This window comes from Penicillium angulare (genome assembly GCF_028827245.1).
Source record: "Penicillium angulare strain IBT 27051 chromosome Unknown utg000003l_segment0_segment0, whole genome shotgun sequence".
In the NCBI taxonomy this organism is placed as follows: Eukaryota; Fungi; Ascomycota; class Eurotiomycetes; order Eurotiales; family Aspergillaceae; genus Penicillium; species Penicillium angulare.
Genome location: NW_026623162.1, coordinates 476658 through 502623, shown reverse-complemented (window position 1 = coordinate 502623; position 25966 = coordinate 476658). Strand labels below are relative to the sequence as shown.

Sequence of the window (25966 nt, the reverse complement as noted above, 5' to 3'; positions counted from 1 at the left end):
TAACAAGTCTTCAAGTCCAGGTCCCTTTCACTAAAAGATCTGGCACTCAATGTTTGAAATGATTCACTCACCAAGTCCATAAACTTCATGATGGGTTGCGAATACAGTTCCGCAGATTACGTAGCTAAAGTAACCTTGGAAAGGTACATATTTTCCAGGCGACGCCGAGACTCAAGAAATACGAGAATGATATGGGACGGGAAGAGGATGTGTTTATGTTCAATTGAACTCGATGCATTTCTTTGCTACAGTCCATAGCGAAATCAGCTTCCTCCCTACAGATAGCTTTTATTTTATCGGGCCCCACGACCAAGGCACTACTGTAAATATTTATTTGACGGGAATCAATAAAAAGTCGACTGCTTAAGGTATTGACCGGTACAGTGCTTTCGAGAAATGGTGTCACCACTTTCTCCGGTCCGATGTTGGTCGAAATCTCACTCTCAGCAGAAGAGAAGGTTGGTTCGTCACCGCGGAGTAGCATTGTCTTTATAAATACTGCGGCTGCTGGAGACCGGAGTTACTTAGACTAAGGGCACAGGAGTCTTTCGACATTCTTTCTAACCATCGGGTACTAGAGTGCTCCAGTTTGAAATATAACTGATTTTCACTGTAGATTATCGTCGTAGAACAAGGCATTATTCTAGGACACGGTTTCAAGACGTGAGTGATTGATTCATAGGCTACTCTCGATACAGCCTAGTGACTCTTAGCATTAGAGCCCAAGGAAGAGTCAAAGAGAGTAAGGAATGATTAATTCTCTTCTCTTTGTCACATCCGCAATTTTTATATCTAATTCTTAGGGGTTCATACTAAATTGAGCTATACCATAGAGGCTTCTCACGCCGAGATATTTATTAGCTAGCACTAGGTCAGCACACAAACGCAGTGCTCAGCCCTCTTATCTTGTCACTCCTCTTCTCTTGTCACCTTCAAGGCTTCAACCATCTCTATCTATCCTCCCTGTATATGTTTATTTATCTATATACAAGATGAACCTATTGGAAATACCTACTGAATTAATCCTGCTCATTGCACTCTCCCTCCCTGAAAGCGCCCTCGCCCATCTACTACAAGTTCATCGCTCCCTTAACGAACTTCTCCTCCCACATCTTTACCAGCGCCATATACGAGACAGTAGGCTTCAAGAAGGGCTCTTCTGGTGCACTGCCACAGGCAATGAAGCAGCTGTCCGAAAATTCCTTCACTACGGGGCAGACGTGAACGCCTCCATGGGCATATATCCAATTCGTCATGCAAAAATACTTTTCCAGCCGTGGTTCGATGTGCAGACACCCCTAAATGTAGCAGCAAACATAGGAAACGACACATTAGTTGCCTTACTGCTAGACCATGGGGCGAATGTTCACGGGTCCCCTTCTCACTGGAGCACAACACAGCCGGCAGTAATAGATGCCCTATTATCGGGCCATGAGAGCACGGTCCGGCTTTTATTATTGCATGGGTCACCTATCCACGAGCCTGGCATGGAGCAAGGCGGGCTGGTCAACTGCGCAATATCCACGGGGCAAATTTCTCTTCTCAAATTGTTAGTTGAGTTCAAGGCAGATCTCAATATACCCTGGCAGGGAAGGCATCCTTTGAACAGAGCTGTATCGTCTCGCAATCTCTCAACAGAGATAGTTCAGTTCCTGCTGGTTAATGGCGCGGATATCGCTTTGGCGAATCGTCATCCTGGCCTCTTGTTAAACGAAGCATATCATGGCACAATTGATACTTTGCGTCTAATGCTTGACCTTGGAGCAACCTATCCGCCAGATGACTTTGAGAGATGGTTTGGAATATTGGTTGGCAATTGTGCAGTCGAGACGGTGCATCTGTTGCTCGAATACGGTTATGGGCCGAATACCGAGATGCTGTCGATTGCGATAAGGGCTCAGCGGGGAGATATCCTGCAGCTCTTCATTGATAGTGGTGTGGATCTAAATATGAGAGATAAAAGAGGGTTGACTCTTCTCCACACGGCTATCGTTCGCTGTGAACGCGCAGACCCGCGAATTAGAATCGGTGGCAGGAGCATAGCATGTTTCCGGCCAGGTAGAGAGAGTCTGATACGTAAAATAGAACCTGGTCCGCAGCGGGTCTCACCTACGTGTATGAGTGACAAGGTTGAAAAGTACACCCCAATGGAAATCGTGCGCTGTCTGATCCGCGGGGGCGCAGACCTCAATGCCCAGGACGCGCAGGGGCACACCCCGCTGGCTTTCGCCAAAGGATGTGCTCCGGCGATACAGCAGATGCTTGTCGATGGTGGAGGTGGATAGGGAAAGATGGCATGAAGAATATTATGTATTGGAGTATGGGATAAACTAACCCCCTCCGTTTGCTAGCGCGTGCAGTTCTTCGCGTGCATGTCTTAGCTAGATCTCTCTCTCTCTCTCTCTCTCTCTCTCTCTCTCTCTCTCTCTCTCTCTCTCTCTCTCTCTCTCTCCTCCTCCTCCTCCTCCATCCCTCTCGGAATACAGCTCTTGTCCCTTTCTTCTGTTTCCACGCTACCATATAGCCCTTTCTTCCCCTGGACGGCAGACCAGCTGCCAACATTATCTCTCCTCCATGGGCTTAGAGGAACATCCCACTATTATACTTATGGAATTGCATCCGCAGTGATACCACCAGTATCTACCGTGCCAAAATTCGAAGTCAGGAAATTGATATCTTGCATGCTACCCAGTATCATCCCTCTAGAAAGGTCGAAAAGATCAAGAGACTTAGAGAATACGCAGTCTAATCAAATGCAATTATATTCCTTCATCCTTCATCCCTCGGCCATCTTGGTAGTAGTGGGATGATACTAGCCATTGTTTTCTGTTGGTGAAAATAGAACATGAACTCATAGATTTGAGATGATGTGCCGATAGGTCATATATCTTTATTATCCGAGTAAAGATATGTACTATAAATATCTGACTCATTCTTTCCACTATTTATATTCTGTGTTTTGTAAGCGGCCTTTCTTGTCATCGACAAGACCGGATGTCTATCCTATCACTCACCTACCCTGTGCCTTGTTGTAGGCAATGGCATTGTAATGTAAGCAGAGTGTATCGTACCGACCTAGTATTGTCACTTTCATTCAGCTATAAATGGCCGTTGAGTTAAATCTACCCACTCATGCCTTGGCAGTGGGGCACTTATACTAAATTTGAGTCTTCAGGGCGGAAGCTGTTTTCGCTAGCGACTGTATTGAATTGGGTGAAATGCCCACACATGGCTCCTAAAAACAAAAACCTGTGAAATATGTGTTCACGTTGATACACCAAAGCGCCTCGCTAAAAAACCGGAAACACAAAAAGACCGCCGAGCCGGGTCTGAGACGATCACAAAATTTCGGCACAAGATCACGAAACCATGAGATCAACATCGGCGGTATTGGTCATGACGGTATCACCATTACCATTATGGGCTTCACTGTTGAGTTCATTACTGTTACTGCTGCGATTCTTGGTGTTATCATGGGAATCGCTGACAAGACCGATGTCTAATCGGTCCGGAATGTCCTTCTTAGCCGCTCGAGCCTTGGTCTCTGCGAAAACTCGGAGCTTCACTAAGTTTCGCAAACGAGCCTCCTTCTGGGCACATTCTTTGACCAGAATTGCCTCGTTGACGCGAGTGGCAATCTCTTTACGAAGGCTTGGGTCTAGAAGAGATGCAAGTGTAGGGGAAAGATTATCGCTTGGGAAAATCAAGAGGGCAAGCGTGCGCTCCAAATCGGTGAGGAAATCCGGCTTGGTAGTGGCACGGGGAGCCAGCTGCGACTGCGCGAAATCCAGGGCAGGACTGATATCGCCATTTGGAGTAGAGATGCAGGTACGGATAAGCTCTATCAGCTGGAGACGCAACAACGCAAAGTGGAGTGAAGCTTCTCCGTCCAATATCTATTCAATTTGTTAGTCAACGACACGAGGAAATAATGTGTTTGAACAAAATTGATAATGTTGACTGCTGCTCATACTGAGGACTGAAGATGTTTGACTATCCGCAACTCCCCGAAGGGTGTTCTAGGAGTGGTGCATGAAACTGTACTTAATCATAGCAGGAAGGGGAGGGGCTGTGTTGGATGAATGCATCGGATTGGGTAGTGGTGTCTTACCTCAGGGTTCAGCTCATTGATCTTTTCAATGGCTAGCTGGATATTCCCAGAGTGAATCGCGGTCCGAATTTCCACTCGTTCTTGTATGGCTTCATCGGCACGAAGTTGAATGTTGGCCTCGACCGCGAACTTCTTGGCTGCAGCCGGGTATCCATTGGTGATCAGGTAGTCCATAACGAGGTAGTTGATATCACTAATGCTTGTAGTTAGCAACCGTAACATATAGACAAGCGATTGACCAAATAGTGGCAATGTAAAAGGTGATTCAGATTTCAAGTTAACTTATTCTCTTCAGTTGTTTTCAGAGAGATTCCCAACTTAGTGATAAATTGCATCATATCAAGGACGGGGTCAAAGGATGCGGGGCAAAGGTAGGGGAGTTGAACTCACGTTTTGGATGGCTTCACCTCGTCAACTTTCCGCTCAAACTGTTGCCATGTAGGCGTTGCAGTTGAGGGAGTGCGAGACATCTGTGTGGTGTTAAAAAGTCCAGCAACTACGGCTGTCATCACAGCAGGAGTCATACGAGATTAGCAGAAGACATGACGAAAGCTTTGCCACAGAGAGCTTCGAAGCTATGCGTCAAGTTATGAGAGCGACCCGGGAGACGACGGCCATGGAGTAAAGGGCAGAACGCTGAAAGTGGGTGAGGGAGAAAAATTTTTCTCGGGCCCTTGGAGCAGAGGAGAATGGAAGGGAGAGGAAGAAAAAAAGCGGAAAGAAAGCTCGGAAGAAGGTAGTCGTGATTATGTCAGCCGCGAAGCGAAGGTCACGCGCTAAGCCCAATGCATCATCGAGTTGGAGATAAACCGAGATACACATCTTTCTAACGTAGAGTCCATGGTGGAGGAGTTTCGAGATCATGCAGTCGATCTCACCTTTTTATTCGCTTACACCAGAGGTGAAATACTCTCCACCATGGCAGGACTTGAGCATCATCGGCATCGCGGGCAGCTCTGGCTCCGGCAAGACTTCGGTGGCAATGGAGATCGTCAAGTCACTAAATCTACCTTGGGTGGTGATTCTAGTAATGGTATGGCTATATTAAACGGTTTACGCATAGTCCATTTCGGATCTAATCTCCAGTGGATATAGGATTCCTTTTACAAGACTTTATCTCCAGATGAGCATCGCAAGGCGCACGCAAACGCATATGATTTCGATTGTCCAGATTCGATTGACTTTGATCTTCTGGTCGAAACTTTAAGAGACCTGAAGAAAGGGTATGTTATTAGTCCCATCCCCGCGTGATCCGCGGAATTTACAGTGCCTAACATTGCAATCCAGAAAGAAGGCTCAGATCCCAATCTATTCATTTGCGGAGCACCAGCGTCAATCTCAGACCAGCACTCTTTATTCCCCACGGGTGTTGATTCTGGAAGGTATTCTCGCGCTGCATGACCCCAGGATCGCAGAATTGCTAGATGTCAAGGTAAGTTAGATGGGCCTCTGTTTCTAGGGTCATTCTTCTGTGGGGAGCGTATTATATAGCTACTGACCCAAATGCAGATTTTTGTAGAGGCTGACATGGATGTTTGTTTGGGCCGCCGAGGTATGTGGGATCTAGATGTCTCGGGGTGAACGTCCCACTTATGAAATATCTGCATTCAGTGCTTCGAGACGTGAAAGAAAGAGGCCGCGATATTGAAGGCATCATCAAACAGTGGTTTGCCTTTGTCAAGCCATCCTACACTCGATTTGTCGAGCCCCAGAGAGGAATATCCGGTAAGTGGTAGCACATACATTCGAATAGATCTCACTACGCCTCCAACAAATGTCTAACTCTATTAGATATCATCATTCCTCGCGGAATTGAGAACACTACGGCTATTGGTAATACGTCGTCCTTCCCTCCTTGGCACTTCCTATGCTTATAGATCATAGACATGGTTGTCAAGCATATTCAGCGCAAGCTTCAAGAGAAATCCGAGAAGCATACCGAGGAACTTCACAAGCTTGGTCTCATTGCGGCCAAGGTGGAGTTGCCTCCGAATGTCCACGTGTTGCCTTCAACCCCTCAGATGATAGGCATGAACACCATTCTTCAAAGCCCTGAAACGGAGGAGGTAGACTTTGTATTTTATTTCGATCGATTAGCCTCGATCTTAATTGAACGGTACTATCCTATCACCTCGCTGAAGATTTGGTTATTTCGGTGCTAATAACAGAACCACAGAGCATTGGACATGACTCGATATGTCCCTACAGCCGTGGAAACAACTCAAGGAAACAAGTATCTTGGTCTCAACCCACAGGGTATTGTATCCGCTGTTGCAATTTTACGCGGCGGTTCTTGCTTGGAGACTGCCTTGAAACGATGCATCCCTGACTGTATTACCGGCCGGGTATTGATTCAGACGAATGATACTAGCCAAGAGCCCGAGTTACACTATTTGAAGCTCCCGCTCCAGCTCGAGGAGCATAGCAGCGTCCTCCTATTAGATCCACAAATGTCCAGTGGCGGAGCTGCCCTGATGGCTGTGCGTGTCCTGCTTGACCATGGCGTTCAAGAGGATAAGATCGTCTTTGTAACCTGTGCAGCCGGAGAAAGAGGCCTTAAACGTCTCACTGCAGTTTTCCCCAGGATTAATGTCATTGTCGGTCGGATTGAGGAGGAGGGCGAGCCACGATGGATGGAGAAGCGCTATTTTGGATGTTAATTTTTTGTGCTTTCCGAAATTATCACGTACATACATGCCTATTGTAAATATCTACTTAGGTATCATGATGAATACATATGTTTTATGCTCGCACGCAGTATTCTGGTTGACTCTTGTACAGGTGTCTAAAAGCCTCCATATAGATCGGAACCTGCCTTACTGGGATAAGGCGCACGTGTCGACTGACCGCCCCGAAACTCCGGCAGAAAAAAAAAAGAATTTGTCCGCAGTCCCAGACGATTAGGTTCATTCGCAAACATTTTAAGACATCCATTCCACATTGTTTTCTGAATCTTCTATCGCTTACCTTACCGGCACTTGGAAGGTAGACAGTAGCAAGTATTCAAGATGGCGGGTCAAGACAAGAAGAAGTCCAAGAAGGCTGGTGGAGCTAAGGGCGAAACAAGCAAGGTGATCAGTACGTGCAGTCTCATCTCCAGTGGGCATTATAGAGAATAGAGCAAGATTCTAACAAAACTCATAGCTGATCCCCGATTCGCCAATATCCAGTCGGATCCCCGTTACCGTCTCCCCAGCAAGCGCCATACCCATGTCAAACTCGACAATCGGTTTGCGCGTATGCTCGAAGATGAGGATTTTTCTCGCAATGCCCCAGTCGATCGTTATGGGCGTAAATTGGCACATGACGATACAAAACAGCACCTGAAAAAGTTCTACCGTGTAGACGAAGATGACGATGACGAAGAAGAAGATAACGACGACAAGATTAGCGTCGCAGATGACGACGAAGTCCAAAAGGAATTGACGCGTGTTGACGCCCGTGGTTACGACCCTGCCCGCGATGGTGGATTCTCCGATTCCTCGTCTGAAGATGATAGTTCTAGTGACGAGGACGACGATCCCGAACAGATAGAGAACGAAGAAGAGGAACTTGAGTTTCCTGACAAGCAGCGAGAGAACGTCCCTCTCGGAGAGGTCACAGACCGGATAGCCGTTGTTAACTTGGACTGGGACAATATTCGGGCGGAAGACTTGATGACAGTTTTTTCAAGTTTCTTGCCAACAGGGGGGCGTGTTCTGAAAGTTGCTATTTACCCGAGTGAATTCGGGAGGGAGCGCATGGAGAGGGAAGAGATTGAGGGTCCCCCGAAAGAGATTTTTGCCAAAAACCAAGACGCCTCAAGCGACAATGAAGAGGAGCTTGACTCGGATGAGGAAGAGGAGGAAATCAAAAAGTCCATGCTGAAAGCCGACGATGGCCAGGAATTCAATACAACGCAACTGCGGCGTTATCAACTAGAGCGACTACGTTACTATTATGCCGTCCTCACTTTCTCCACCAAGGATAGTGCTAAGCATGTCTACGATCTTGTGGATGGCGCCGAGTACCTCTCCAGCGCCAACTTCTTTGACCTCCGTTTCGTCCCCGAGGGCACCGATTTTGACGATGATAAGCCCCGCGATGACTGCACTCGAATTCCCGATGGCTATAAACCAAACGAGTTTGTGACAGATGCTCTACAACACAGCAAAGTCAAGTTAACCTGGGATGCGGATGATAAATCGAGGAAGGAAGCTCAAGCACGCGCGTTCCGTGGTTCACGACAGGAAATCGAGGAAAACGACCTGAAAGCATATTTGGGGAGCGACAGCTCTGACAGCGAGGATGAGGAAGATGGCGGTGTGGAAGTGGTTGACAACACCACCGGTGAAGCTGCAACCACTACGTTGTCCAAGCGGGAAGCCGAGAGACAGCGCATGCGTGCCTTACTGGGCCTGAGCACAGAACCCACCCGCTCTTCCAAGTCAAAGGGCCCTGTCGGTGAGATGGAAGTGACTTTCACCTCCGGTTTAGCGGGCGGAAAGGGCAAAGATAGCATCTTTGAGAACGAGCCAGAAGTCGACGAGAGCACAATTGATAAATATGTGCGAAAGGAGCGTGAGCGTAAAAAGAGACGAAAGGAGAAACTCAAGGCCGGCAAACAAGGCGGCGAAGCCTCCGAAGAGAACAAAGATACACAAGATCTCAGCGACATTGAAGAGGCTTCTCCAGCTGAAGCTGCTGAAGAAGATCTTGGATTCAATGACCCTTTCTTCGATGACTTTGATGGGAAGGCCAGTTCAGCGGCTATTCGCAAGGAGGAGAGACGCAAGAAGCGTGAGGAGCGGGCTGCCGAGGAGGCTGCAACGGCTGCTCAGCGGGCTGAACTTGAGCTCCTAATGGTAGACGATGAGAAGACCGATATCAAGCATTTTGACATGAACGAAATCGAGAAGGCAGAAAAGCAAAAGCGAAAGAAGGGCAAGGCTCGAGGAAAGAACAAGCATCCGGTTGTTGAAGATGACTTCAATGTGGATACCACTGATCCTCGATTTGCGCGTCTATTCGAAAGCCATGAGTTCGCTATTGATCCGACTAACCCCCGGTTCAAGGCCACCTCCGGCATGAAGGCCTTGCTTGATGAGGGCCGTAAACGCCGACATGTCAACGATGATGCTGAGGTTGAGGCAGTTCCTGACAACCAAGACCGCAAGAAGAAGCAAAAGAAGGGATCTAAAGAGTCTAGTTCCGCGGATCTCAAACGGCTGGTAGATAAGGTCAAACGCCAGTCGAAAGCTTGATGATGTTGCATATATGTATTATCTGATTAAATACTATTCGATCTTTCTGGGTCTTCCTCAGGCTGCATACAAGCTAGCTACTACACTTCCTACAATTTATAGCCGCTAGAGTCTTGCCTTGGGTTACTCTATTCAAATTTATCTACGTCCTTCAAATTTTCCAAGCATATACTACATCATGATATACTGGGTACATATGTACTTGTGTACCTACACGTGTCCCAAGGTTTACACGCTCGAATATGATGTAGTTATTCAAGTTTGACTACTAGCAGCACTGACAAGCAGAAGCTCTCACCGAGTCGAATTTCGCGTAACCTTAGCACCCTATAACTAGAATATGCAATGTGGTGTTACCTTGAGGCTGAGATCATGTGGCATGCCCGTTGTTCATCCCTTCACCGCCTCTTTGTCCGTTCGCCCTTCACTCCACCCTTTCTAGAGCCCACTCCCCACTCGCTGTCTTTCCTCAAGAGATACTCCCCAAGTTCTCGTTCTTAGGGTTGTTTTCTTTGCTCAAATTTATCCACACAATCCGCTTGTGGGGTGACTAGTCTGCCAATTCCCAATTGTCGCCTCTTTACTCGCCCCACCCCCGTCCTGCAACCCATCCCACTTCACCACACTTCTCCCCTCAATCCTGCATTACCTCACCCCTCTTACCATCGGTTTATGATGGTACCTGTTCAGTGGAATTAAGGGAATGGGTAGACGCAGTCTAGTTAGATCTAGCTGTCTGATACCCATTGTTACACTGCGTTTCTCCACCGGGCCGTTTTTGTTTCTCTGCAGCCTCGAGCACAGTTCTACCGGGTCTTCCCGCAGTACAACTTCACCATGCTGGGCCGACTCTTGAGCACGGCTGCGTCAAGCTTGAATCCGACAGCATTCTCTTCGAGAAATCATGGAACCCCCCTCGAATCAGTAACCGAGGAGGAGCATACCTCCGGCCTCCTCTTCCCCGATGCTAGTCTCCTCCGACGTTCCAATACCCATGCCTACCCACTACAGACAACTTTCCACTCCCCGAATGCCTCGACAGCCGGCGCCTATGATGACCGTGGAGGAATGGAATTGGATGCCCTCAAGGACTTCCGGGTGGTTGTGGCCCAGAATGCCTTGGGCGATCGCGACGCCTGCATTCTACTGGACACCCGTGCATCATCCGACCAATCTCCCACAGGTCTCGGTATCGACTCTCAAGGATTTGAACAATCTGGTGCTAGACATGCTCGAACAGTATCTAGTCTTTCGCGTGGATCTCGCCGCAGTTTCCTCACCCAATCTGGAGTCGACGCCGCCGGTCCTCTTTCGTCAGCTGCAAGTGCACGTCGATCGTCGATTGCGAGCCCTGGAGCCCTAGGGCGTGCACGAGGGCGTAGCTCTACATTAGCACAAGGTGGCCCATCACATGATTCTGGTCAATCGCGCCATTCAGTTGATGCCAATGACACTGGCCTTCTCAATTGTATCTTTGGTAGTAGCGCATTTAGCTACCGAGGATCTTCCACGAAAATGCATATCATATCCGCCGATGATGAACCACAAACATTAGCAAGCGCATCCCCCGCAGCGCGAAGCCCGCTTGCCCGCGCATACACTACTGGAAGCCCCGCAGGGTTTATGGGTCCATCCAAAGGACCGGACAAGCCACCTTCAAAAGTTACCGTGCTGCTGACACGAATGTTCAGTGTCAATCTTCCAGAAGGGCCTGAAGCATCTGCCGAAAGGCAGGACTATGCCACTGCCCTCTACCAGGAATCCTTTCCAGAAATGGAGTTCCCCTTTCCCGACGTCTCAAAAAGAAAGAAGATCAAGGAGAAGAAAACGCCCATGTATGCTGTTGCCATAACCATTCAAATCCCTCTACTTGCGCGAAATGCCCCTCGACCCGTGTCCAGATTCAGTACTCTAGGACCTGATTCCCCTCGTCCAGGAATGTCTAGTTCTTTGGACTCGGACTACCGCATGCCTGGGTTTCTTTTAGATGACAGTTTATCATCAGCGAACCCCCCTGCGAGCTTAGATGAGCGCTTGGACCTGCTGGTTGATCACTGGGATGTCATTACGCGGACTTTATCTCACCTCGAGAGACTTGCACGAAATGAGATTTTGTTTCTATTGAAAAAGGTTGATTCTTTATCGGGACCACATCCAAAGCCTGCCAAACCTCCCAATATGCAACGAACCAATCAGACTATCGTCCACCTGCCTGCCAACATACTTTCGGTGAACTCTAAGCTGAAAGAAGAAGCCATTCGCAGCTCTCGTCGAATAAGCCTGGCTCTTCAAACTCCATATGTCGTGACTGGCCAAAGTCGTTGGGGAGTGTGGCGAGAAGAAGGTCGTTCGATTGTTCGAGGCCTTGGCGACAAGGAGAGCAACTTCTTCTTCTTAGTGTTACTTACCGCATTTCTCGGCAACCATACTGAGTGGTTGAATGCTATTGGCCCTGAATGGCACCGGCGTCGCCATAACCAGCAGCAAAAGTCCCAACAAGACACAGACCCAGCCCTTATCCGTCGAACGGTTATTGTTTGCCCAGACAAAATGACGGCTAGGCGATTGGTCTTCTTATTATCTGCCTTCCTCCCTTCGAAACAGCGTATAGAGCCAATCCCATCACCTCTTCGACCAGGGACATCAGCATCCATGCGCGCTGTTTCCCAGAGTCCACCGGGAGTTCCAGTACTCCGTCAAGAGTCATTGAGAAGAGCGATCGAGCGTCGTGCACGCGCGCAACGATTGACTCAAGGTGATAGTCACCAGCACCGCCGCTCAGTCAGCGTTTCATCTCAAGATACAAACCAACGTTCATTTGATGGGGCCGATCAGCCGGCCCCGGCTGAAGTCACTTCTGCATCTGCACGCAGAGGGTCGGATGCGCGTTCAATCAAAACGATAAGCGCTACTATCCAGACAAAGGACTCAAGATCTAAGGCCACGAGTGGAGCAACAACGTCCATGACAACACAGAGCAGTACAGTCCCAGTTCCGCATTTCTCATCGCAGCAGCTTCGTGCCAGCCAAGCCGCATCGGATCGCAGCGCGGTGGATACCAACGAAAGTCTGGCATCGGAAACTTTGCTTAAAAACTTGCAAAGAAGTGATAGCTCTACGCTGCCTTCCAATGGCAGTGTTCCATCCGCCGGGGGTCGTTGGGGTGGCCTGTTCTCCGGCCTATGGAACTCGCGCCAGGAGTCCTCAACTGAGGGTAGTGACATTTATTCGCCCGCCAATTTACGCAAGAGGTCGGTTTCCACCATTGCTGGTACCCCTATGCGTGCCCCGCCCTCATTGAACCAGATGGTCAAGGAAGTGACAGATGACGAAGCAAATGATCGTTCAGAAATCACACCCATCAGTGGGAACATATCAATTCCAGCTGCTGCTACCAACAGGGCCGAGGAAGAAACCGTTGAACCATCATCCCTTACTAGCCAAGCCCGTGAATCGCCTCTGAAGTTGTCAGTACGAGCAGAAGAGGGCGTTGTGGATGTTGACGTTCCACTTCCAGGTTTCTTGTCTCTATCTTCCTCGGGCGATTCAACCATTGCTTCACCGAAGAAGACAAGGACATCGATCACAAGCTTTGATGCTCTTCCTTCAACTCACAGTAGTGGCTCTGGATTTCACAGTTCTGCAAAGGACAACGATGGACCCAGTACGCATGTTGCTGGCTGGTTGAAACTGTTCCATGAAGATTTTTCCTTGCAAGCAGTAAGGCCATATGCCTCTTTAGAGGCAGACATTAAACGAGCAATGCAAGCCGAGCCCTCCCCCTACATCCCCTCCACTCCTGATGCCGAGGGGTCAGAAAGATGGGTAGATGTTGCGACGACTTTGGTTGCAGATACCCGATCTTCTTCCATCAAGCGTCTTAGATTGAGACGGAAGATAATCGTGGGCCATCACGGTGGACAAACACATACTCCTCCCTCTCCGGCAATAGGTTCTACCCGCTATTCCGCAGCTTCAAACTCACAATTTCCTGGCTTCTTCTCCACACACGGCAAGTCTCCAGAAGGCCCCGTTATCGAGGGTCAAGATCCACAATACGTCGAAGAGCGATTCATTGAGGAACCTGTTATGGACCTGGACGGAATCTTGGTGGATGCTGTCGAACGAGTCCTTGGTCAAAGTGGCTATTCGTCTCTTGCTCATTCTAGAGCTCCATCTCCGACACGTGCTCGCCGAGGGGAGGATAAGGGCCAAACCACTCCCCGTGGAGAAGACGCGCCTCCAGTTGAAGTTCCTCGTACCGAGTGTCGAAAGATGGTCCTGGGTGCCCTTGAAGAGGTTGTCCGCATTGTCACCGACGAGCATAACCGTGAAGATAGCGAGCTGGGATTAGCTGACCGGGAGCGGAGACGAGCTCTGGCAGGAGCTGACAATACGCTTCGTGAAGGCATTCGAAAATGGCTTCTCGATGTGGAGGAATCCTTCTAGCCGATTTGCTTGCTGCTAAATCACACATGCTCCCATCTCTCTTAGCGTCAAATGTGCCTGATCTCTTGCCCTTTCATTTTTCTCTTTACCCTTTTTGTGTTCTCTTCCCTTTCTTCTCTCTACATATCTCCATTACTCTACCGCCTGACTCGCTATTTCCACATCTAGTGGATGGATTGTCGGCCAGAGTTCGTGCACCTTTTTTGTCTTGTTTTGTTTTGTTTTACTGCGTGTCTGCTCCTGTTTTGACTATGATACCCACTTTGTCAACCTACGAAACCTTGGGTTTATTGCTCATTGCTCATTCAAATCTATTAGAATAATTTTCCAACTACTTTCTTGTCAAACAATAGAACCATATTTGTCGAAAACCATGTCCCAGGGCCATGATAGTCGTTTCTTTTAACCCAAATTCAAATTCACAATCTCCATGGAATATCCCTGGCATTGAATGGTCCTTCCATCATCGGCAGGTGAGAGCTGAATTGTTTTCAGGACCTCGTCTGTCTGGTTTGGATTGACGATTTCAAATGTGCTTTCCGCAGACAGCTTGCCATTCACCAAGGCCTGTATTCCATGCAAAGCATCATCTTCAGGTGCTTTGAGCGTTGGATTAACCAGGGTTACTGATCCTGGACGAACAAGGATTGGCAATGTATCAAAGTCATGAGTCTCAGTGTACCAACGCCCAGCCTCATAAGTCTTGGAGTGATTGAACCACGAAATCCACTTGTCGTCCCCGGCACCTTCGACCTCCGGCACATAGAATGTCACCTCACCTTCTTCCGAGAAGACAGGCGCAACCAAAAGGTTCGAGCCAAACATGTACTGTGTATCCACAGCATAGGTGTTAAGATCATTTGGAAACTCCAAGAAAAGTGGCCTCATCAGAGGTGTCCCATCCCGGTGTCCTTTCAAGGCTTCTTGCAAAATGTATGGCGTAAGCAAAATCTTCCGCTTCACACAGTCCCGGAGTACAGCAGAACAATCCTCTCCATAGATCCAAGGCACTCGGAATGAAGATGAGCCGTGGAGTCGGGAATGAGTCGACAAAAGCCCAAATTGCACCCATCGCTTGTACAGTGCTGGCGGCGGCGTTCCTTCGAATCCACCAATATCTGATGCCCAGAAGATGTATCCGCACAGCATGAGGCTCAGTCCACCACGAAGAGACTCGGCCATGGCCTCGAATGTGCTCTCACAATCTCCACCCCAGTGCACAGGGTATTTCTGACCGCCCGGTGCGGTGCTACGGGCGAAAAGAAGACCTTGATTGTGGCCTACGCGCGTATTGAGTGTTTCGTAGACGACACGATTGTATAGGAGGGCGTAGTAGTTGTGCATTCGTTCAGGGTCCGAGTTATCATGGTATTTGATTCCCTTGGTTGGGATTCGTTCCGCGAAATCAGTTTTGAAGCTGTCCACTCCCATCTCTACTAGCCGTTCCAGGTGTTTGTTGTACCAGCTACAAGCGGCTGGGTTGGTGAAATCCACAACAGCCATACCGGCTTGCCAGAAGTCCCATTGCCAGACGGAGCCTTCCGTACGCTGTTCAGGTTAGCAAAATGCAATTTAAGAGTGGACATGGGTGTTAAAGAGATGAAATCATACCTTGATGAAGTACCCATTCTTCTTTCCCTCCTCAAACAACGGTGAGGCTTGACCGACGTAAGGATTTATCCAAACACTAATACGCAGTCCACGCTCTTTCAATCGCTTCAAATAACCTCCTGCATCAGGGAACATCTCATCGTCGAAATCGAAGTCGCACCACTGGTATGACTTCATCCAGAAACAATCAAAATGGAACACACCGAGCGGGATATCACGCTCTTTGAATCCATCCAAGAATCCAGTGACGGTCTGCTCATCATAATTCGTTGTAAAGCTGGTCGTCAACCAAAGATTATAACTCCACGACGGAACAAGCCCAGGTCGACCCGTCATAGCCGTATACCGCCTCAAAACATCCTTAGGTGTCTCGCCGTAGACAACAAAGTACTCAATCTCCTCACCAAGCACAGAGATATTGACACGTGTCGTTCGCTCGGATTGAACTTCTAAACTGACCTTTCCTGGGTGATTGATAAACACTCCATATCCCTTCGAGGACATGTAAAATGGAATGTTTTTGTACGCAAGCTCTGATGAAGTCCCACCATCCTCATTCCAGATGTCAACCGTCTGACCGTTCTTGACCAGTGGACCAAATCGTTCGCCTAGTCCGTAGACCTTCTCGCCCACACCCAGATCCAGTCCAAGGAGCATATATCCCTGTCTTTCGGCGTACAACCCATCTTCAAACCGGTACTTTTCGCTGCGCTGGTCACCAACGTAGCCAATGGAGCGGAATGAGTGACCAGTCAGCTTCTTGTTGTTTGGGGAGCGAAAGACAAAGCCCATCTCATTCGGGGCCGTGTTGACATCTAGCTTCAGCGACCCACTGTCGTAATTGAAGGTATTCTCGTTTTTGTCATGGTGAATACTAGCATGTCCAGATGTCTTTTCGATATCGTAATGTGGACCATTATCCACTTGACCTGCCCTAGGAAGAGTTAACAAAATGCAGCGATGAAAATAATGGCCCCGACGTCTAGGCGTTCCAACTATATCGGGTGGATCTCATTGGTGGAGAAATGTTAACGTACCAGTGCGTTAGCTTAACGCCGATAATTCCCTCCTGCGGAGACGTAACTTGGGCCGAGATGGTAGCTATTGTCGCGATCCATTAGCTTTTCATGATTCAATGGGTATTGATTGCGTGATCTTTAGAACAGTAGAACGTACTCGAATTCAAGGTATCGCCACGATGTCGTTGGAGTTTATTGAGCAGGAGGTTGACAGTCTCTTTCTCTTCCTCGATCTGCAGCCGTTCCACATTGCTCATCCACTCAATGCGGACGCCCTCCTATAGCAACAATGAGATTAAAAATTAAAGTCTTGCTAAATGCCAAGTATGGAGAGAAATTGACATACTTGCAGGCACCACATTCCGGCGGTGAACTTCATCGTATCACAATAGTAGTGGTAGAACAGGTCGGGTCGATTATAAGTGGGGTTTCCTCAGCGAAACCAAAAAAGAAAACCACGAAGATGAAAAAGAATAGAAAGACGTGCCGGCAAGTCAGCTCTCAAGTAGCTATGAAGAAAAGCCAGGAATCCATATTTGACACGGAGCACCGTCCGACAGCGACACAGTCCAGATCCACAGCTACAATGCAAATGCAAATGCAGTCCCCGCCTTAATGGGGCGACAGAGTCATGAAATTCGTTCGACCAGACAGTTCAAGCGGGGCAGCATCCCACGGGGAAAATTGGGGACCTATGATAAAGCTTACAGCGCGATAACAGGTACTAAGTCTAGTATGGGTGGGGCTTGATCTAGCGCAGCCACTGGCCAAGGATTAGAAGCCAGATTCCGGCTGAATAGGATGTAATTTGGCTAAATTCGATTTTATAGTGGCGTGGCACCGGGCACATGGGCAGGAAACTGGGATAGCTCTTGTCACTTGACTCAACCGAAGCCAGATAGGTACAACGTTAGATCGCGAACAATGAGAGGTTTTAGGTGGTGATTATTAGAGGCAGGACCAAAGACGTACATGCTTGAAATGTTTCTTCATTAATTATATCGTATTAAATTGCATGCCTATGCTGATAGGCTCAGGGTATTTATCAATCGAAGAGAGTGGTACAAAGCAGTCATGAGAATCGTATATCCATGTTACATCTGAGGTCGCAGGCCACCACTTCGTGGACTGCTCATGTAGCTCAGACTTTCGCCTCGAGCCCTCGTTCTGGTCATGTCGGGCGATTTTAACAAATCCCGTGATTCGCGAGGTGGCTCTTCTGTTACCCTGGATGGCAAACCGGGCGGAGGTGAAATATGATGGCTAACCACGCTAGCAGGTAGCTCAAGAGATGGGATAGATGTATCCATGATGTTATGAGCAGTGGCCGGTTCAACCTTTGTCGAGACTGGACGCACATGGGACTGGCTGTAGAATTGCTCGAGCGCTGCCGCGTCATTGCAGAACTCAAGCAGGTTGTGTAGGATATGCTCCGGCGCGCGATAGAGATGCGCTGAGTCAATGCTTGGCGGACCTGGACCTGGGATCGGGCTTCCGATATCATGTAAAGGGCGAACCAATGGAGACAAACGAGGAGAGCGGTCAAGAGGGTCATGATTCGCTGCTCGACCCCGATGATCTCTTGTTGCGGCGCCGCGGGTGCTGACTAGACGATTCGCAAGAAGGAGGAAGTCTCCTTCATCTGTGATTTGGGCGAGGAGGCTGCCTGTACGATGGATAAACTGCGGATACTTGTAGTCAGGCTTCCCCCAAGAATAGGAGACCTCAACGTCGGCGGGGAATGCACTGCAGGCTTCAAAGTCCAATACAAAGTCGAATTTGCGGAGAATGCACTTCTGATAATAGAGCTGATCCGGTGGCCCTGGCTGTGCAAAAGATGCATTATTGAACACCGTATGAACGGGTCCCTTAGGGGGCGGAACTTTCAGCTTGATCTGATAAGGCTTGCGGAACGGCTGAGTTTTGTCGATTGCACATGCCTCGGCGAGGGGCACTTGAACAAGCTTCAAACCGAACTTCTCTGCTGTAGAGGCCCATGAGTGCGCCGCGTCTTCGATCATTTTGGGTGTGGTATTCATCCAGCTCAGTTCAATGTGGAAGCAATTCTCAGGGTTATGAAGCCGGTCATAATGGAGATCGATTACCTCAGGTCGATTTGATCGCTTGCGGGTATCCACATCATACTTCAAAGACTTGGACAACATGATAGCGACCTTATTCTTCGTCTTGGAGGGAGTAGTTGGTGTTTGTGGTACACGGTCATCAATGCTATCGGAGCGAGCTCGAAGACTAGAAGGAGAGTCTTTCCCAATTGCCGGTGTTGAAGGCATCGACTTATCTGATCGGAGTTGGGGAAACCAGCTACCTCGGGATTCTGGACGCGTGATACGATACTCGGCGCAGATCTGATAAAAATAGTTTCCATCTCGGAAGTCGTGTCTTTTCTCGACGTGTTGGAACAGACCGTGCTTCATCAATTCTTTACCAAAGGTCACAGCTTCGTCACGGGTATCGAGATCACGGAAGTTTTGCAGTAGCCAAGTGGTAAATTCAAATCCAATGAAACAATTGTAATGCAATCTCCAGTGCCACCGTCGATCCATCATGCGTACACCTTTGTCACCTTGAATCATTTGGGCCAGCGACGACATATTAACACTGGATCTCTCAAGCAGCTCCTCCTCGGGTAATAGTTGAGCAGGCGGGTTGTCAAGGCCAGGATCAGTAAGGAGAATTCGATCAAGCTCCGCTGCAACAGCCTCGGATGGGTTTCGTGTTTGGTACATAATATTGAGCGGGTTCTGGTCTCTCTTCTTGTTCCCCGATTCAAATCGCTTTTCTTCAGGCGACACATATTTATTTCGTTGCCACATGTGAGTTAATTGACTAATTCCAAGCAAATGAATTTCTTCCTCGTTATCCTCATTAATGGATTGCAGGTGTCGTCGGATATTGGGATGAAGTTGCATTGGGATCAATACATAGCGAATTCGCCAGAAATGAAGTTGCTGCGCCGGATTGTGAAAATAATCACGATGTCCAGCGACGTAGTTATCAGCAAGGTTCCAATTGTACTCTTCAGCAGTAGGGTCGAGCTTGATATCTTTCACTTCGTACTCTGGATTGAGAATGGTCCTCATGGCTGGTTGATACAGTATAGAATTGTTTCGCTTGGGCGATACAAGAGACGCCGATGACTGGTGTGTGAAGCGTGTCACCTCGATTTCGCCCCCATCTATAGTGATGAGACGATGGATGGAGTTTCCTTTGGAAAGATAAACAGTGACTCCATTTTTCTCGAGTCCTCGGGTATCAAAGACGTTGATTGATTCAAGAGATGGCTGCGCAGAGAACTCGGCAACATTTTTACCAACGATTATTTGAAACCCATGGGATAGCCGAAGTGAGATCATCTCACGAAGAAGAACCCCACGGGACTTTGGCGCCTCAACGCCATCTGTATCGTCATTCGCAAAGACACGATAAGGTGTTTGCAAGTAGTCCGAGGCAAGTTCACTAGCCGTCGGAAACTCTTCTGTGGTCAATGGTAGTACCGCAGGAGACTTCAGACTCTTCCATTTGACAACGGCAACGTGAGGAGGACGTGGGTATGCATGTTGCCAACGACCAAACCAGCTTGTGTTGCGCAAAACATCTTTTGGTGTATTACAAGGGTTAACCGGTCGTACCCAGGGTGCTAAGGCCTTACTCGAGGAATATTTCGATGGAGCATCGCGCGAACTGTGATGAACTGTGATTTCAACTTTATGATCATTTGGCCGACCATAATCTTCCTCGCGATTGATTCTAGGAACATCTGTTGCAGATGTAGATAGTGATCCCTGAGGTCTCCCATGTTCAGAACGCTCCGGGCTCTCTGAGGGCCTTTTCAAGGGAGTTTTGATAGAAATCGGTTTGGATGGGGTGAGTCTAGTATTTTGGGACAGCTTTGGAGGAGTCGATGGCCGGGATGGGCTTTCTATGATCGTCGCAACTGAGGCAGTTTCCGAGGGGCTTAAGGAAGTGACACTCTTGGTATCGGAAAAAGTCCCACCGGATGATCGCTGATTAGACATTGGAAGTGCACTCGCATGCTCTACATGCACACCAGTACTTGCCTGTGCTCTTGGAGGAGTAGCACTCAACCCCCGAAGAGCAAAACTGATTGTTCGAGAAATGCGCGAGGCTGGTGTTGCTGCTTTTGATTTCAGTGCTGGCTTTTTGGGCGATGTGCTCTTTGAGGATATCGAAGCTTTACGGACAGGTATAGGTCCATCAATCTTTCGTGGACGGGCCCGCACGCCATTCTCATGTTCTCGTAAATGTAAGACGGAGCGGGCGGATATTCTATCATGAGCTCCAGTGCCTTGAACCTCCGGCTCACTCAAGCGTTTATTTTTAGGTCTCGGAACCTGATTTCTTTTAGGTGTCGCAGCGAAGACATTGTCATCATACTGGTCCATCCAAGCCATGACGGACTTCCGAGATTTTTTTGGTCCTTTAGTTTGGATTTCACTCTCATCAATGACGTTTTCGAGGAAAGGCCCAGGGCGTAGACTATCACTGAATTGTGCTTTCAAAGACGAAGAATTGGCTGATCGCGTTCTTGAAGGGCCACGGGCAATTTGATTTTGGCCTGGCCATGAGTTGCGAAATCGGGCCATGCCGCGACCTTCGAGAAGATATGGAATAGAGATATTAGACTGTTCACTCTCCATGACACCCATCATTTGAATTTCGTACATGCGAACGCGCGGCGTGAAAGCTTTCGACGGGCGAGTGACAGTAAATGGGATCGGGGCATTGAGATCATTTTTCAAAATTCGTCGAGCTTGTCGATAGGTTTCGGGATTCCAATATGAGATGTCAAGCCAGTGTGGAATGCCATAACTCCAGTCATTAAGTCGAGGGTAGCTTCGCTCACGCATGCGGCTCGCAGAAAGATAGGACCCCGATGAGAGATGCGAGGATCGACTGACGAAACTAGAAGTCAAGTGGTGAGCCTCCGGGGACAACTTTGGCGTCGCGGTGGCGCTTATGATGGAACCAGACGGTCGGTCTACCGGCTCTCGATATTTGAACAGAGGTACAGAGTGCAGGGGCATTGGGCTCAGGCAGACCAGATCAATGGCAATGCCACGATTTGTCAAGGCTTCTGTTGTAGTAGCCAAAGACTCGTATGACACCTCAAATACACCACTTCCAGGGGTAATTACAATTATAGAAGTACCCGTTCTAACCATATCACGATCAATGTGGTTATAGGCCAAGTTAGCTGAGGCTAGGTGAATAGCTTCGAGGATATTGCCACGTAGAGCTGTACTAGGACGCCCGGCAATTGTGACAGTATGTGGCTTCGAAGAAGGAACCTTGAGACCACTCCCCGCGGCCGCATCAAAGTCATTAGTCTTCAAGATTGACACATCTCTCAAAAATGATCTGAAGTTTTTCTTTAGTTCGTCCAATATGGTGGTCCAATGGCCGCTTGCCATGTCATTTACCACAACACGGTAAAAGTCACGAGTGGGAACGTCATTTGGACCCGTGGCTCCTTTGGAATTGCCGATGTTGAGTTTAGCTAAACTGGGGTGAGCAAGCACATCATATTCGACCCTTGTGAAGAGTACTATTGTGACCAAGTGTTTTGCATCGGAATTAGCCCATCGTTTGAAAAGCTCTGGTAAGAAACCATTGATCACTCGACTGAAGAGAATATCACCCGAGCCTTCCGAGTCAAAGTTCCACATCTCTCTAGACATTTGAATGAATAGCACATACTTGGCCGATTCGCTGCGGAAAACGGGGATGGTACGAGGCGAGAAATATCCTGACAGGACCTTCTTTTCTCGAATGAAGATATTTTTTACGGTTGCCTTAAGGCTTCCCATGAACATGATCTTTTGTCCCTTGTAAACAATCTTATCGACAAGCTCGGACATGACCAATCGCCACATGTCAGACCTGACCATGTACTGATCACGGAAAGAGATATCCACATGAGATGCGGCACACTGTTCACGATCTACACTCGCTAAGAGAACCTGAGTTCTATTCTTGAACCCAAAGATATTGGCCACGCTGCTAGTCACCGAGATCTCCAATTTCGGATGGCGCATCTTGACATCTTGTGGCAGAGGTTTTACCACAAACAGACATCGGCTCTGCAGGGGTGTCTTGAATTTAGATGTACTATCTGACTGAGAGGTGGTATTCAAATCCGCATGGCTCTCACGGGGCCCATCAGGCTTTCCAGAAGAGTGAACTGTATCGCCAACGGCACGAACAGGCAGGATTTCAACAACGTCGCCGATGTTTACCCCATTTTCTCCAAATGCCGCTGGATTCAATAAGATCTCTTCCCGCGCAAACATCTCATCATGGACCCATAGCGTGCATTGGTGTCGAGCTAGGCTGGTGGATAGTCGGACGGTGCGTTCATCAGGCGTGGGGTCATGGTCGCGGTGCGATGCCTCGGTATTGGTGGTCGAAAGGGTCTCCAAGCTGGCAGCGCTCACCTGCCTCAGGTGTGACCGTCGCATTGGCCCGCGCAAAGACATACTTCAGAGAATTTTAGTTCCCTTGCATCGCAGCCCTGGGGTATGATGGTTGGCTTCCAGGAGCTTGAACTCAACTGGAATTGGTTTGGGGAAATCTGCGGATCCAGCTTGCGCGATAAGAAGTCACGGGCAGCTCACGTGGGGCTCCTCGGATTATTAATGCCTCAGGCACAAAACCTAACTAAATTAGTTAACTAACTTATACATCGCCAAGGCTAGGTACGTAGTATCAATGATGTTTTTATTGGCACAAAATTTACTGTTTAACTATATCTATAATGACATGAAAGCAGAATATAATTACTTGTTATATCGTATATGTCAATGGGATTGCAGCTATCTCTGAAGCAATGAGTATAATGGCCGTTTTGAAGGGTGATCCGGGTTTCCAACAGTACGAATTTAGATGTCTTTACATATAGATAAGGGAACAGACATGCGAGAGCCCCTGGACGACACCCTTTCACTTAGTATAACATTGAAGCGCATTGAACATTTTCAACCTTCTGAGGTTAACTGCTGGTTAATGGGAAATATTGTATATACAATCCTGACCTTGTAAGTTGGAACATCGCAGTGGAATGACCGAAAATGGCACCAAAGGGGTTTATTTAGGAATTTTGAGGCGTGCTAAGCGCCCACAATAGCCTTGGTGGAGCAGGAACAGGGGGAACCATCCAAACGCGTCTCAATCAGTAGATGAACCGATGAAGACGCTGCATCTTCCTTTCCTTTGATCGAGGTATGCACCACTAGGGAGGATTATCCACTGTATTCCGGCACGAGGAGCCTAGCGCCAAAGGGTTAGACTGATCCAGTACCATAAGTTCATTTCATGGGAAGCAAGTGCTCAAATTCGTTGCTTTCACCCCTGGTGTTTGGATATGAACCTGAGAGAAGAATCATTTCAGCCTCCTCCATTCTCTCAGCCTGTCCTGTTATTCCCACCTAGACTCCCCATCTTCAAAAACCTTCCACTTCAGGCTGAACTTTCATTCTCTTTGGCTTATTGGCCACAGTCAACTCTGTGGTGGTTCCACAAGGCGGGATAAGAAATACAATTTGCGGGTGGTGATCCGTGGTGATCGGTCGCAGCTGCCCCGACCCACAACAAAGTACTGGCCATTCGCATTCGATCCTACCTACATGATCCAAATCGCCATGTATTGAAAAAGGGAAGAAAGGAAGGGTGGGGACCTCGTCACGAAGGAGACTGGATGAATAGATTCTCAGAGGCGTATCTAAGGTTCTCGGCATGTAGGAGGCATGTTATCACCGGCACTTCTTTAACGCCTGCCGGAAGCCTTTTCCGCAAGTCACACTACCCACAACTGGCCCCCCGTACAATTGAATTTCTCTGGTTCCCGGACACAGTGCTGGGGCATTGAGATTTTAATTCAACTGCTCTGACTGCATCGATCAGTTGAATGGTAGCGTGAAGGTGATTTCTGATGTCTTGTTGCAGTAATATCGACCCACAGATGCACCTGGTCGCCGAAGGAGAGCATTCATTGTCTTCCAACGCTCACTGTGTTTTTGCCCCCTTTCAAAAACCCCCACTCAGATTAGGATATGATTATGGAGTTCAAGATGACAACACATATGAGGCTATTGACACGAATTTCGCATAAATGCCCTTTCAAAATGCTCTCCTCGCATCACCTAGGAGAAACAAGTCGCGAATATCAGCTTCCGGTCCGCAGCAACCGTTAATTGTGACCAGGCAGCATTGAAGACAAGCAAGAGAATTACTCAGTGCATAATTTGGAGCTAGCTTGGGCCATTTGACAACGATTCCTGGTGAGGATATTAGCTATGGACTTTTAGATTGATTCTCACTGATCACGTTGCCTATAAACGCAGGTACCCTTCATGATCTTCAGCCGCTTCAGCCTGACGATAAGTGGTCTTTGACTATTGGGCTTTAGATGTTCTACTCGACCTTGACAGTGCACCTTGAAGGCGAAGATATAATGTGGTAGAATTGGTGTTGATTCTAGCTTCACTGATGGTTTTTTCTGGTTTCCACGATGAAGTCAAAATGAGTTGACCTGTTTTGAACCTCATGCAAATCAAAAGAGACTGAACCTTTGGTATCACCCAAATGGTGTGAGCATACAAACGAACTTTCACGTTTGTTGTGTTCTGCGGGGGAGCCAGAGTGTCGGTATTCCCAGCGAGCAACAAGTGGTGGGAAGATCCATGGATCGAGAAAGCTTGGCTTTCACAACCCATCACAAGACCCTGTGACGCGCCAACAATCGACCCGAGAATATTTCTAAACTTGTATGTGTCATCGGATTGTATTTGGTTATAGCTAAGTCATTTTATATCGACACGCTGGCGGCACAACGCGGATAAGGTGAAGCACAGGCTGTGTTTCCCTCTCAGCATATTTGAATGGCGACTTGAGATTCCTGAAGTTATGCCAGCAGCCGCAGAAATCCCAGAAAACCACATTTCAAATGATTCTAGCTTTTGCTCGTTTTGAACGAAAGGGGTTGGGTCTGTGAGAGACTGAAACTTCGCATGTCTGGAGGTTCGGTCGGCTTGCCGTCGGAGTAGTCAAAACTTCGGTGGTTTCTTTTCGTTATTCTTCGAAAGATCGTTTGGATCGACTTCAAGAACGGCGTGGATTCTCAAGACCTATTATTCCAAGTCTAGGAGTACTTGTTTAATCCGATGGGTTTCAACAGCATGGTTATGCCAACACACAAATGCAGGATAGGGAAGCGCAAACCTGAACCCGAACCCCCCTTTGAAGGGTCTACCTTTGCTACTTTTGTCGACAGCAAATCTGAATCTGCCTCAAGAACATGTACCCTGAAGGGAGAAAGGAGAGTTTGAGAAATCAAGTATCCCATGAAATGTCTTCTATACCTGGCCTCCGCATCGGTCTAATTTGTGTCGAGGAGTATGTATGCCAGAAAGTCATGACCGAGAACCCAACCTTGTAGGCCCGGAAACCGACGCAATACCAGCCACTACTTGAGTGGGTTCGCCACTCTATAATAC

At 48.3% G+C, this 25966-nt stretch overlaps 7 protein-coding genes across 7 annotated transcripts; 4 read left to right on the top strand and 3 right to left on the bottom strand.

Annotated features, from left to right (window-relative positions):
• Positions 1 to 992: 992 nt before the first annotated feature.
• On the top strand, positions 993 to 2285 carry N7478_002413 (ankyrin repeat domain-containing protein; the record flags this gene model as incomplete). The annotated part of the gene is made up of 1 exon (XM_056918627.1): positions 993 to 2285. The coding sequence occupies one exon, from the start codon at positions 993 to 995 to the stop codon at positions 2283 to 2285; it is 1293 nt and encodes a 430-aa protein (XP_056781785.1).
• Positions 2286 to 3359: 1074 nt separating this feature from the next.
• Positions 3360 to 4655, bottom strand: N7478_002412 (glucose-induced degradation complex GID8; the record flags this gene model as incomplete). Its single annotated transcript, XM_056918626.1, has 4 exons — positions 3360 to 3896; positions 4112 to 4304; positions 4502 to 4581; positions 4638 to 4655. 4 exons carry the CDS (start codon positions 4653 to 4655, stop codon positions 3360 to 3362), a joined length of 828 nt encoding a protein of 275 aa, XP_056781784.1.
• Positions 4656 to 4973: 318 nt separating this feature from the next.
• N7478_002411 (uridine kinase family protein) lies at positions 4974 to 6771 on the top strand (the record flags this gene model as incomplete). The annotated part of the gene is made up of 8 exons (XM_056918625.1): positions 4974 to 5144; positions 5207 to 5334; positions 5399 to 5543; positions 5621 to 5663; positions 5723 to 5836; positions 5903 to 5944; positions 5996 to 6227; positions 6288 to 6771. 8 exons carry the CDS (start codon positions 4974 to 4976, stop codon positions 6769 to 6771), a joined length of 1359 nt encoding a protein of 452 aa, XP_056781783.1.
• Positions 6772 to 7119: 348 nt separating this feature from the next.
• N7478_002410 (pre-rRNA-processing protein ESF1) lies at positions 7120 to 9354 on the top strand (the record flags this gene model as incomplete). The annotated part of the gene is made up of 2 exons (XM_056918624.1): positions 7120 to 7189; positions 7256 to 9354. The coding sequence occupies 2 exons, from the start codon at positions 7120 to 7122 to the stop codon at positions 9352 to 9354; spliced, it is 2169 nt and encodes a 722-aa protein (XP_056781782.1).
• Positions 9355 to 10191: 837 nt separating this feature from the next.
• On the top strand, positions 10192 to 13803 carry N7478_002409 (uncharacterized protein; the record flags this gene model as incomplete). Its single annotated transcript, XM_056918623.1, has 1 exon — positions 10192 to 13803. One exon carries the CDS (start codon positions 10192 to 10194, stop codon positions 13801 to 13803), a length of 3612 nt encoding a protein of 1203 aa, XP_056781781.1.
• Positions 13804 to 14205: 402 nt separating this feature from the next.
• On the bottom strand, positions 14206 to 16812 carry N7478_002408 (putative sugar hydrolase; the record flags this gene model as incomplete). Its single annotated transcript, XM_056918622.1, has 5 exons — positions 14206 to 15351; positions 15415 to 16348; positions 16452 to 16515; positions 16591 to 16711; positions 16780 to 16812. 5 exons carry the CDS (start codon positions 16810 to 16812, stop codon positions 14206 to 14208), a joined length of 2298 nt encoding a protein of 765 aa, XP_056781780.1.
• Positions 16813 to 17527: 715 nt separating this feature from the next.
• iml1 (GTPase-activating protein IML1) lies at positions 17528 to 22951 on the bottom strand (the record flags this gene model as incomplete). The annotated part of the gene is made up of 1 exon (XM_056918621.1): positions 17528 to 22951. The coding sequence occupies one exon, from the start codon at positions 22949 to 22951 to the stop codon at positions 17528 to 17530; it is 5424 nt and encodes a 1807-aa protein (XP_056781779.1).
• Between the last annotated feature and the right edge of the window lie 3015 nt (positions 22952 to 25966).